Source organism: Podarcis muralis, chromosome 13, assembly GCF_964188315.1.
Source record: "Podarcis muralis chromosome 13, rPodMur119.hap1.1, whole genome shotgun sequence".
NCBI lineage: Eukaryota > Metazoa > Chordata > Lepidosauria > Squamata > Lacertidae > Podarcis > Podarcis muralis.
Window position 1 is genome coordinate 17,770,016 of NC_135667.1, and position 12,488 is coordinate 17,782,503.

Here is a 12,488-nt window from a genome sequence, read left to right on the forward strand (position 1 = left end):
ACAGTATTTGGCAGAGGCCAGGGCATCGTAGCTTCACGAGTGCTGCCAACCCTCTGGACGCTGCACGTGCATAAATATATTTCCCACACCTGTTTCCTTAGTCATTATTCTGGGCGGAGATTTGCTTCCCCTTTGCCACACTCCCCTTCATATGCACTTTCGCCCACCCGCTTCGGCTGTTTTACAGGGTGTGTGTAGCTTTCCCCCGACCCCAATCATTTTTTTCAGCTGGGACTTGGGGTGTGTGCTTGCACAGTACATGAGCCTACATTTCCCCTACACCCTTTTCCCTGGCCCTGTAGGCTTGGGTGTGGGCAAGGGAGTGGGTGTTTATGACCTGACTTCACACCTTCCATTTGTTTCCAGTGTATGTTGGGTGTGCCTTTCGTATGTGCTCGCAGGACCTTGGCTTCGGGCAAATTGCTGATCTAGGTAATCTTTGAGTCACTCTGAGCTCCTGATATTGTGATTCTTCAAGCCTCTTGTGTCCCACATGGTCAGATGACAAGAAGTACTGACCAGTTTTCTTATATTCTTCTTCTTTAAAAGACACAGCAGTGGGTGGGTGGAATTCAGACCATGACCATGTCATTGGAGGGGGATTTAATCCTAATACTTTCTTACTAGATCTGCTCCCCACCCACCAAATTAAAAGCACCTCCATCTCTCTGAAGCTGTTTCCCTGTTAGGGAAAACTTACCTGTACAAATTTGAATGAAAATTAAATGTACTAATTTTCTGTGGCTTTTATGTTCAGAGTTCACAGAGGGAGATGATTGCAGAAACGCTCAACAGTTTCAAAAGCCCCTCAGGATAATGGAAAAGGTCTAAGCAATATTGGATGGAGATAAATCAAACATTCATGCATAGGAATGAGGTAGGGGGTGAAATAAAGGAAAGAAAATGACCTGAACGCTGTCATTTATAGGAACAAATTTATTGAGAATGATTATTCCCTCAGCTTGTTTTGAATGAACATTTTATGTTGTTTCCCCCTTCTTTAAACCTACCAAAATAACCTTAACTCAGTGTCACATCTGCTGAGGTAACTAACAGTTTGACCAAGATATTTCAGATGGTCTGGAAGAACATCTGCTGTGGTCCATAAGGCAAGGGGAGGTTGAAGTTTATATCCTACCAGCAAAGGTTCCCTGTGCACGCTCACCATCCCAGCGTTGTATCTGAAGGGAGGGAAATAGAAAGGAGGTTGCGGAAGCTTAGTCAACAGCCCCAGACATTGTGGTACTTAGGGCAAAATAAATCGAGTTATATCTTCCCACAGTAATGAATAATATCATTAACGTTATCATCTATGTAATTCACAATTTTCAGTTCTCAAACAGTATTCCAAAATCTCCCACCTGAGGGAGAAATATTGTGATAAAGTACCTGTGTACTTTGCTGTATTTTTAAAGTTTTAATTTTAGAATAATCTGATTAGGCCAGGGATGGGAAACTCCAGGTGTTGTTAGAGTGACAACTCCCATTATACCATCCCGACCATTGACCATGTTGGAGCTAGCAGGAGTTGTGGTCCAGCAACAGCTGGAGAGCCACAGGTTCCCCATCTGTGGCTAAGCAATCCAAATTCTATGCTGAGAAAACTGGATTTTGTGACCCGTATAAATTATGCAAATTTAGAAAATGTTTTGTATAGCTTATTCTGCACTTGATACTTTATTTTTAAAAATTCTGGATTTGCTAGTCCTGAAGAGACTAGTGGCCTGGAATCTTGGGCCCGGTCTATGCAGCAGACTAAGATAGCAGATGATCCTGAGGCAGAACAACACCACTTCAGACACTAGGTGTGGGATACCATTCTTGTGTGAAAGTCCTCATAAGAAAATAAAATAAAACATTCAAGGCATATAAAAAGCTACCAGATCAGCTATCTGCTGTGTTATTTTTCTTCTTACTGGAAGTTGTTCCATCCTTACTGGAAGTTTTTTAATGCAAGGGAGCACTAGCAGTCTGAAGTGGCTTTAAATATAGTGTACATACATATATTTTTGCTGTTCAGCCAGTATATCTTGCTATGTATCTGATTTTGCTTCAAGGATCCTCTGTGATAAAGGATTTTGCATAAAGATACTAAAAATTGCCCAAAATGCAGGCCATGACTTGAGTCTTGGCAAAAAAATTATCATTTGCTACGTTTGCATCAAGCTGCCCCTTTTTAAAGGGGTGGAATTTTTAATCAGGCAAGTTGTCATCCCTCTCCCCAAGGCCAAAATTTGGTTCAAGGTACAAAATAAGCCCCATTTCATTCCCAAAACATTAAAGACATTAACAAAGACATTAAAACATTAACATTTTTAAGCAAAAACAAAATGAAACCATATCTGTTGTTTCAACTCCATGTTGGTTACAACTTCATTGACATTGTTGAAAAGAAAGAGTGCAGCAGACTTGATGCTTTTTTACTTACCCAGGAAACTGGACACAGGGATTTGAAGACCCTGTGGTACCATTCACACACCTTGATGTCCTTGCCGTTGGCTTTTACGGTCTTCACACAGCGGTAATAATCTGCAAAAAAGGAAAAAGAAGCAACATGTCAACTTCTAAAGCGTCACCACTCCTGTTTCTGCACTGGTGGACACTTAATGTCTGCTTAAATTCCATATCATCTGTAGCTTTGTACCAGCCAGTCGGAGTCACCCTCTCCATAATGATTAAAAGTTCCTCTAGCCAATAAGATATCTCAGTCTGAACCTACCAACAAGACACACCGAAGCAGAAGAGCACACAGCTCCTCTTGGCTTTGGCTCCAGGGACATTAACAGTACAACCCTATGCATGTCTAGTCAGAAAAAGTAAGCCCTATTGAGCTCAATGGGAGTGTGAAAGATCTAGTGGAGGGGGCTTTTGCTTACTGGCAAACCCACCCATCCTTTCACTAGGGTGAAATCCCAAACTCTCCAGGAGGTGCTGGCGAGCTACAGTGGAATATAGAGTTTCATTTAAAAGACAGAGTGTTACTTCCAGATGGGGAGAAATTTGACTTTTTGGTTTATGTATCAGAATGTATTTAAAGCAGCATTAGGTTGAAAAAAAAAGGATCCTCCTGATACCCAAGACAGTTTCTTTTTTTTCCCCCATTTTCACAGGCATTTCCCCCAGCTGCCTTGTTATCTGAGCAACAGAGTCAAAACTTTCTTAGCAATGAGTCTTTATTACTTCTGTGTATAGTACACCACACTACTAAAGCTATACTATATGAATAATAACAACAATACATAAAGCTGTAGAGCAGGGGTCAGCAAACCTTTTCAGCAAGGGGCCGGTCCACTGTCCCTCAGACCTTGGGGAGGGGGGATCAGACTATATTTGGAGGGGGGGAATGAACGAATTTATATGCCCCACAAATAACCCAGAGATGCATTTTAAATAAAAGCACATATTCTACTCATGTAAAAACACCAGGTAGGCCCCACAAATAACCCAGAGATGCATTTTAAATAAAAGGACACATTCTACTCATGTAAAAACACGCTGATTCCTGGACCGTCTGCGGGTCGGATTAAGAAGGCGATTGGGCCGGATCCGGCCCCTGGGCCTTAGGTTGCCTACCCATGCTGTAGAGGTTAGGAAGGGCATCTAAACATATATACGATGAAAAGCCTGACAAATAAAATATATCTTATCAGCCTGCCCCTCCCAAATATCTCAAAAGTGGTTCAATACCATGAATGAAAAATCTTGTCCAGTGCACCCATATCCCTCTCTTTTACCCACCCAGGTAGTTCTGGTAGCAGTTCTTGGTCTGGTTGGTGTTTGGAAAGCGGGGGTCAAATGGGGCCGTGAGATAGTCACCCTGTTTTTTCTTCAATTGGTTGATCTCTTCTGCTGATGGTGCAGCAGCTGAAAAGGTCTGCATTTCTGAGAGGGGGGAAGATGAGAGACTCAAGTAACCTGCAACACTGCCCATTGTCAGAGCAGACAGCCACCCCCAGCTCTCAGCTACATCCTAGAGAACTTAAGAGTTCTGGTCAGAAATAGCTTTTAATTCCCAGTTCCTTTGCTCTAACAGCAGGGTTGCCATATTTCAAAAAGTAAAAACCAGGACACCCCAAAATTGTTGAGCATACTTTTTTTTTACAAAATCGCGGTTTTTCGATTGATCCTGGACATCAATTCCGGCTTTGAAATCCCAGTAATGCCTGGGAAAATTCTGACATATGGCAGTCCTATCTAACAATCCCAAAGTGCTGCAAGATTAATACACCTCTGGTTTTTTCTTGGCCTAGTGTTCAACCCAATCCGGCCCATGCTTTAGCCTAGCGGTTCTCATATTCCTTCCAAACTCTTATTCCCCTCCTTGCCACATCTACTCCTCTTCTCTGCTTTAGTCCTTCCTTTCCACAGATGTCATATTACAATGACTCGTCATGGGCCTCTTAACTCCTAGCTGTTGCCATCAGAGGTGTACCTAGGCTCCCTTGGCAAGGAGCTGTATCAGTGCTCCCCCCCCGGACCCTTGCACTCCTCTGCCGAGGTGCCTAGAGTAACCTGTGCACCTCGCCCCACAGCCCAGAGCAGAATTACGGACTTGTAGTGTTGGAAGGGACCACGAGACTCATCTAGTCCAACCCCCTGCAATTCAGGAATCTTTCACCTGGCGTGGGGTGAAAGACACACTCTGGGATCAGGCCAAAGGCCCTTTAGTCCAGCATCCTGTTGTCACAGTGGCCAACTGGATGTGTCCTGAATACAATAGTACTCTTTCATTCACGATCCCCTCACAATCCTACTCCATCCTCACTGGTGATTCCTAGAGCCTGGTATTCATAGGCATCCTGCCCCCCAACAGCATGGACAGGGCCCTAAAGCCTCTCTGCCAACCAAAGCGCTGAAGGAAAACCAACCCTGGGATTATGGGTTGTATGGCAGCTGCAAACTGGCAAGGTTTTCTAGAGGACTGAGGTAGTTCCGACTTTTCTCTCCCCCAACCCCCCCGCATGGAGTAGCAGCCCAATAAATTTCCAGAAGGCGCTGAAGGGAAAGCCCTCCAGCCAATCAAATGGCAGATACCCTCCTCCTGGCACAACTGACGGTGGGTTGGGAATAACTGCCATGGAATCTTCTGGAAGGGGTGCAAAGGGAAGAACGAACAGTGGTGTGTCTTAGCAGCGAGATAGGGCAAAATGTTCCCACCTCTGCTAGAGAAAAGAGGCCACTGTTCAATCCTGTATTTTCACACACACTCACACACAATCTGAGGAAAAAAATGATGTGGAATATTTCTGATTCAAATTAGAGAATAGAAGTCTGTCCATCCCGCCTCCCCACGCCCCCTTTTTATGACTCCCAATGATGAATGTTGCCAAATTTGGAGAGGGTTTTTTTTAAGGGGGAGGGGGATGTAACTGTAGTGAGTTTGGTGTTTGTATAAATCTATGCCATGTCCTTTCCCTGGAGGGTGCAAATGTCCCCAAAAGAAAGCAAAGCACACGCAAGAATTAGGCACAAAGCAAATATGTTTATTGTTCAGCTGAACAGATCTAACGTGCGGCTCACCCCAGAAAGGCAGGGTAGACAACTTGCATCCACCAGGACTGTTCCCTAAACAGATACTCCTACAGCCTTTGCTCTTCTGTTGTCAGCTATAAGTGGAATTGCAATTGGCTTTCCACACTCTCAGTAGTCCAGCATTTTTGCCTTGGCCAGAAGGCCCCACTGCCAACAACAACAACAACAGGAATTATTTATACCCCGCCCATCTGGCTGGGTTTCCCCAGCCACTCTGAGCAGCTTCCAACAGAATATTAAAAACACAATAAACCATCATTCATTAAAAACTTCCCTAAACAGGGCTGCCTTCAGATGTCTTCTAAAAGTCAGATAGTTGTTTATTTCCTTGACATCTGATGGGAGGGCATTCCATAGGGCGGGCGCCACTACAGAGAAGGCCCTGTGCCTGGTTCCCTGTAACCTCACTTCTCACAGGGAGGGAACCACCAGAAAGCCCTCAGAGCTGGACTTCAGTGTCCGGGCTGAACGATGGGGGTGGTGACTCTACTTCGGGTATACCGGGTTGAGGCTGTTTAGGGCTTTAAAGGTCAGCACCAACACTATGAATTGTGCTCGGAAACGTACTGGGAGCCAATGTAGTTCGGTGGCACTCCCAGTCACCAGTCTAGCTACCACATTCTGGATTACTTGCAGCTTCCGGGTCACCTTCAAAGGTAGCCCCACATAGAGTACATTGCAGTAGTCCAAGCAGGAGATAACTAGAGCATGCACCACTCTGGCGAGACAGGTAGGGTAGGGTAGACAGCTGCCCTGGACACAGAATTGACCCGCACCTCCATGGACAGCTGTGAGTCTGAAATGACTCCCAGGCTGTGCACCTGGTCCTTCAGGGGCACAGTTACCCCATTCAGGACCAGGGAGTCCTTCATACCCACCTGCCCCCTGTCCCCCCAAAACAGTACCTCTGTCTTGTCTTGTCAGGATTCAACCTCAATCTGTTAGCTGCCATCCACCCTCCAACCGTGGCGCAATTGTCCTGCAGAGTTGTAGAGCAGTCTGTGTAAGGGGCTGCTACAATCCTGACTCCCTAGCATAGGAGCAGCCAAAGTGGCCAGTTTCTCAGAGGTTATTTCAGCTGGCTGGCTGACTGACTAGCCTGGATGGACTAGGTGCTGTTGCCTTAGCACACTCCCCTCCAAAAGGTCCAGCAGCTCCTGCGGTCAGTGAGCCCAGCCCTTGACTCTCCTGAGCCTGAGTAACTAAATAACAGTGGCTCGGACTTTGTCAGAAGGTGGTGGGCTCTCCTTTAAAAACGGGAGGTTTTTAATAAGAGATTGGATGGCCATCTGCTTTAGTTGAGATTGCCTGCATTGCAGGGGGTCCCTTCCAACTCTGCAATTCTTTGATATGATTCTAGGATCCAGGTACCCCGACTTTGGATGTTGCTGCCTCTTTAATGTAAAAACTCCTCCATAATGTTCTCCCGCCTTACTCTCCAAGGCCAAATAGTCTTAGTTTAGCCATGAACATCTCAGCACTTGGTGCTTTGGGGAAGCAGCTGAGAGTTGGCACCTCTGGCAGCACCATCATTTCCCTGCCCTTCATCTCAGGGGTGTGTGTGGTGTGTGTGTGTGTGTGTGTGTGTGTGTGTGTGTGACTCACTTCAGCTGGAAGAGTATGCATAGCACCACCCCTGGTGGCTATTTCTGGAATGCACCTTCCTCAGAAGACCCACTCTAGAGCTCAGAGAGGATCTCTTCAGGCTGGGAGGGGGTCTCCTTCCAAGCCAGAGGCTTGTTGGGGCTGCTCAGTTGAGACAAGGGGGGCCTTCTGTGCCTCAGCTGAGCAGCTTAGATGGTCTCCCTGCCTCTCTGGGAGGCTGAAGAGCCTCAGCAAAGCCCCTTTGCGCCTCGGGCTCACAAGTACACCCTCCCTGGAGCCTGAAGAGAAAATCATCTACGGTCTCCAGAGACTATCTCCTTGCGAGCCAGAGGGGCTTTGCAGAGGCTGGTCAGGTCTCTTCCCTCACTTTGGGGCCCAGCTGAGAGGTGCCAGAACACTGTTCCAGCGCTTTCCAGCTGAAAAAAAAGCCCTGCTTTTACCACCCATACACTCTGTTTAGGTAGTTCCTTCTGGAGTCCCCCACAATCTCTTTTTGTTTTACTTACCATGAACAGTTTAGTATCATCAGCAAAATTGGTCACCTCACTGACCACTCCTAATTTTAGATCATTTATGAACAAGTTTGACCAAACTGCAGGAGGCAGTGGAAGACAGGAGTGCCTGGTGTGCTCTGGTCCATGGATTCGGACAAGACTAAACAACAACAAAGAACAAGTTAAAAAGCACAGGTTCCAATACTGATCCTTAGGGCATCTCATCATTCAGAGAACTGGCCATTCATACCTACTCCTTGCTTTGTGCAGCTTAACCAATTCCTGATCTACAAGAGGACCTCTCCTCTTCTTCCTTGACTGCAAAGCTTACTTCGGAGTCTTGGGTGAGACACTTTGTCAAAAGCTGTGGACTTATCCACATTTACCTTTTGCCCCGAGCTTTCTAGGCACAGGTCTGCACTTTAAAGCACTGTGTCTCAGCACTTTTTTTTTTTTTGGCACCAGCACTTTTCCTGCAAAAACTTGCTCATTACACTAAGTTGGAACAAACAGCAATTTGGATTTTCCAAGCTAGCTTTTTCCTCTGAGGGGAAAAATTAAAATGGTGCTCCAACCCTCCACCTCACCCACCCACCTATCCAACAAATTATCCACAAGTGGAGTGATAACATTTCTTCATTTGGCAGGTCACGCTTGAGCAAGGGTAGGCAAACTAAGGCCCGGGGGCCAGATCCGGCCCAGTTGCCTTCTGGATCCGGCCCACAGATGGTCTGGGAATCGCCGCGTGGATCGGCATGGATCTGATCGTTTGGGCTGCACCAGTGTGCACGTTCAGCAGTGCCTCCTCCCTCCCTCCTCCTTGCTTCTCCCTGCCCTTCCTAGAGCCAAGAAGAAGGGGACGGCTTTGTTGGTGCCAGCAGCAGCAGCGTTAACGCTCAAGCGGCCGCCATTGTAAGCAGCCTCAATTCGGGCTTTGTTGCTGCCAGCCCTCTCTGGAGCCCTCTCGCACCATCCTGCTGCCGCCAGCCCCTGCCGCTCGCAAAACACAGGTAAGCAGCCACCGGGGCTTGTTCAGTACTGTGAAGAAGGGAGGGGAGAGTCGTGGGGGTGGTGGAATGGCTTACCTAAGTAGAATGTGTGCTTTTATTTAAAATGCATCTCTGGGTTATTTGTGGGAATTCGTTCATATATTTTTTTCCAAAATATAGTCCGGCCCCCACAAGGTCTGAGGGACAGTGGACCGGCCCCCCGCTGAAAAAGTTTGCCAACCCCTGCACTTGAGGGTAACCATCTGGCTTACAGTCACAGGCATCAAGCCCTTGTGTCAACAATCTGTGAGTTCTGGTTGGGTTTGGCTCTAACCAGAAAAGGAAAGAAAACAAGACCTCCTCCTCTTCCTTCTTCTATGTTTATTAAAAAATAGTCTGATACTTGGCATATCTATAGCAACGAGTTGTTCCAATTTCCTTTTATATATATAAGTAACCTTTATTGAGTAGCATCCTGGTTCACTCATCACTTCAACACGGGCTGTGACAGGAACCAAATGTGCCGTGGACTCCATCAAGACAAGGTCCTTTCAAAGTGGTTCTGTTACAACTTCTGAAAGCAAGAGCAGGGGAGCACAATGTGTTACCATGAGTGGAGTAGGACCACACACCATCTATTTAAGGTGGTCCTATCCTGGTTTGCATTTTAAAGCCCTCAAGGCAGCTTACCTAACAAATGCAAACTATATAAAACATAACTATCAAAGAGCAGTTGTCCTCATTGTCATTGCTTCCCCTACATCCAGGATCTCAGATACCATTAAAAGCTTGGGTAACTAGAAGGGACCTAAAGGATAGTAATGATGGTGCCAGGCAAGCATGACTAGGCAGAGAAACCCTCTCCCTTTTAGCTGTCTACTAGGACTGTTCCTAAGCAGGTTCTCCTAGGAAAATACTGGCTTTGCTCTTCTGTTGTAAGCTATAAGTGGAACTGCAGTTGACTTTCCACACTATCAGTAGTCCAGCATTTTTGCTCAGGGCTACTGTTCTGTCCACCCTGGTGGTCTTCTTCATCATCATCATCATCATCATCATCATCATCACCATCATCATCACCATCATGGCCTGGTGGCCATGATGTAGCTGCAATGGATGGGGCAGCACACCTTTCCCACAACCCTTGTGATTTGTGTCGTTTTATGACCCTGATTTAAAATCATTATTGTAATTATTGTTAAAATGGAACGTGTTTGGGGGAGGGGGCGTAAAATTAACACTTATGGACAAATTTCCATTGGAGCTTCAGTGGTTTAGAAATGCAGAAAGAAGCCCCTGGAAGAAAGAAGAAAGCATGGGAGAACTTTTACACTATGGGCTGGTTCATATATGACAGCAACCTCAAGTGAAGGGTGGCACATGGGAAGGGGCTATCACAGATCATCACCTCAAGTGCACATTTTGCCGTCTCACCAGTACAACCATTTAATACCGCTCTTATATCATGGTCTCATGGATAACCCTGGCAACTGTAGTTTGTTCAGGGTGCTGGGAATTGTAGGTCTGTGAGTTCCGCGTCCTAAGCATACTACAGTTCCCAGGAATCTTTGGTGGAAGCCAAAATCTTTAAAGTTGCATTAGAATACTTCAAATGTATGGTGTGGGTTAGGTTTAGCATCTTACATTAGGGTCCGGTACCTTGTAATCACCCTTGCCTTTCAGTCTCTCCAGCGATGAGGACAAGACACTATAGATGGTTATGAAAGTAGGGCTGCTTCTTTGTCTCGCTGCAAAGCAAATGGAGCCGTTAGTGGGTGCCTGGCTCTCAGTGATACTAGCACCAGGCAGGAGCATGATGGTGGGGGATATGGGAGCTAAGCATTGCTGTAGATCATTTAATTAGCATTTCATCTTACCTGAACTCAGAGCCTTTCCCAATTTGTTTATGGACTTATTGCTCCTAGTAAAAAAGAAGTTTAATTAGTTCACTTTGTACAAGGAATTAAACACAAAGATACAGTTATTGATTCCTTTTTTTTTTCTTTCTTTAAGTATTTGCCCAGGACGATATCTACCTTTACCTCCCCACCCCCATTTTATGTTGTTATTTCTATGTATATCATGCTATGGCCACACGGCTAATGCAATGAAATCTATGATGATCCCTTAGTATTATTATTCTAAGGTTTATAATGGCCTGAGACCATTTACTGGCCTTGCTTGGAATCCCAGGAGTGTTCCATTGAGTGTTATACAGAATAGAAATGAATGAACATGGGGGATGTTAGGGTGGTAGGCTGCTCCCATGTGCATTCCTTGGAACATACAGAGAGCCCTGTATGTGCAAGATTTCTGATCATAGGAAGAAAGGGCTCTCAATGCCAGTTGGTTCTCCCAGCTTACCTGGGTGGTTTCCCTGAGGCGCTTCTGGACTGGATCTGTTTAGCTAGATCTTTACTTTGTTTTTCTGTTTCCAGTGCTTTGCTCTGAGGTCTTGATGTTTGGCCACCCACTTTGGAGGGCCTCACACCCGCATTATCCCAGCCTTGATCAGAAGGGCCCACTGCCAGCGATGCCTTTGTCCTGCGGAGTTGTAGAGAAGGCTCCTTTTCCTTCGGAGATGGACTCTGAGAAGGGGGATGCTCCTGCTCTGGGGAGGGGCTTAAAGGAGTCTGTGGCCTGCTTGGCGTTGGGGATTTCACATCTGTGCGGAGTTGTGGAGAAGGCTCCTTTTCCTTCAGGGATGGACTCGGAGAAGGGGAGCGCCCCTGCTCTGGATAGGGGTTTAAAGGAGTCTGTGGCCTGCTTGGTGTTGGGGATTTCACGTCTGTGCGGAGTTGTAGAGAAGGCTCCTTTCCCTTCGGGGGTGAACTCTTAGAAGGGGAGCGCCCCTGCTCTGGATAGGGGTTTAAAGGAGTCTGTGGCCTACTAGTCTTTGGGGATTTCACGTCTGTGCGGAGTTGTAGAGAAGGCTCCTTTCCCTTCGGGGGTGAACTCTTAGAAGGGGGGCGCCTCTGCTCTGGGGAGGGGCTTAAAGGAGTCTGTGGCCTACTAGTCTTTGGGGATTTCACATCTGCTGTCTGTGAACGTGAGGGGCTGCTCCGATTCCGACTCCCCAACTTAGAAGGAGCAGCCAAAGTGGCCAGTTCCCCAGAAGTCATTTGATCATGCCAGCTGAGTAGCCTGGATGGGTTAGACGCGGCTGCCTTAGCACCCACTCCACGAGGTCCAGCGGCCACTGAGGTGGGAGATCTTGGGGCAGAAGTGGCTGGTGATGGTCTGGACGTGTGCCCCTGGAAAGGAAGAAGGAGATGCTATCCTCCTGGCCTAGGTGGGTAATGGAGTCCCCAAAGGCAGGGAAAGAGAAAGGCAATTATCATACCTTTGCTTCCAAGGAAAGCTTGGCCCACCCACTTCTCGATGAGCTAGAGCTCCTGCTTTCTGAATCCATTCAGGAAGGTGGTCCCCTGAGCACTTTCCAGCTGTTGGGTGGGAGACTCCACTAGACTACATGGGCAGGGGACCATGTAAAAACATTTTGCCTACTACAATACAAAACATGGAGCATCCCCCATCCCAATCTTTTGCTTTTAAACATCTTGCCTGAAGAGGAGTTCTGGAGAACTCAAAAGCTTGCACACTATTTTGCTATATTTTGGTTGGTCATAAGAACATAAGAAGAGCTTGCTGGATCAGGCCAATGGCCCATCTAGCCCAGCATCCTGTTCTCACAACTGCCCACCAGATGCCTACAGGAAACCTGCAAGCAGGTCCAATAAGGGAATTGTCTGAATCTGGATTGTAGAACATGGACAGCATTTGATTTCTTGTGAGGAACTGAAACTCTGCTCTCCTCCCAGGTTCTGGCTTCCCACATTGGTGCCATTTTTTTGTCATAAAGCACCCCGAG

General features: G+C 46.7%; 1 protein-coding gene across 5 annotated transcripts; it reads right to left on the minus strand.

Moving 5' to 3' along the window:
- Positions 1-939: 939 nt before the first annotated feature.
- On the minus strand, positions 940-5,233 carry COX6B2 (cytochrome c oxidase subunit 6B2). Of its 5 annotated transcripts, none has more exons than XM_028703930.2 (4): positions 5,212-5,233; positions 3,739-3,882; positions 2,429-2,529; positions 940-1,181 (listed from the first exon to the last, which is right to left on the minus strand). In XM_028703930.2, exons 2-4 carry the CDS (start codon positions 3,878-3,880, stop codon positions 1,128-1,130), a joined length of 297 nt encoding a protein of 98 aa, XP_028559763.1. In that variant the 5' UTR covers positions 3,881-3,882; positions 5,212-5,233; the 3' UTR covers positions 940-1,127. The 5 variants fall into 5 exon arrangements, with proteins under 5 accessions (XP_028559763.1, XP_028559762.1, XP_028559761.1 ...); XM_028703929.2 differs by lacking the exon at positions 5,212-5,233 and adding an exon at positions 5,158-5,191; XM_028703928.2 differs by lacking the exon at positions 5,212-5,233 and adding an exon at positions 5,035-5,147.
- Between the last annotated feature and the right edge of the window lie 7,255 nt (positions 5,234-12,488).

Excerpts from the sequence above, each read along its gene's own strand:
- COX6B2 (XM_028703930.2), bottom strand. The coding sequence starts at position 3,880 with ATGCAGACCTTTTCAGCTGCTGCACCATCAGCAGAAGAGATCAACCAA. Across the intron at positions 2,530-3,738 it reads CTGCTACCAGAACTACCTGG|ATTATTACCGCTGTGTGAAG; the intron begins GTGGGTAAAAGA and ends CCTTTTTTGCAG. Across the intron at positions 1,182-2,428 it reads CCCTGTGTCCAGTTTCCTGG|ATACAACGCTGGGATGGTGA; the intron begins GTAAGTAAAAAA and ends CCCTCCCTTCAG.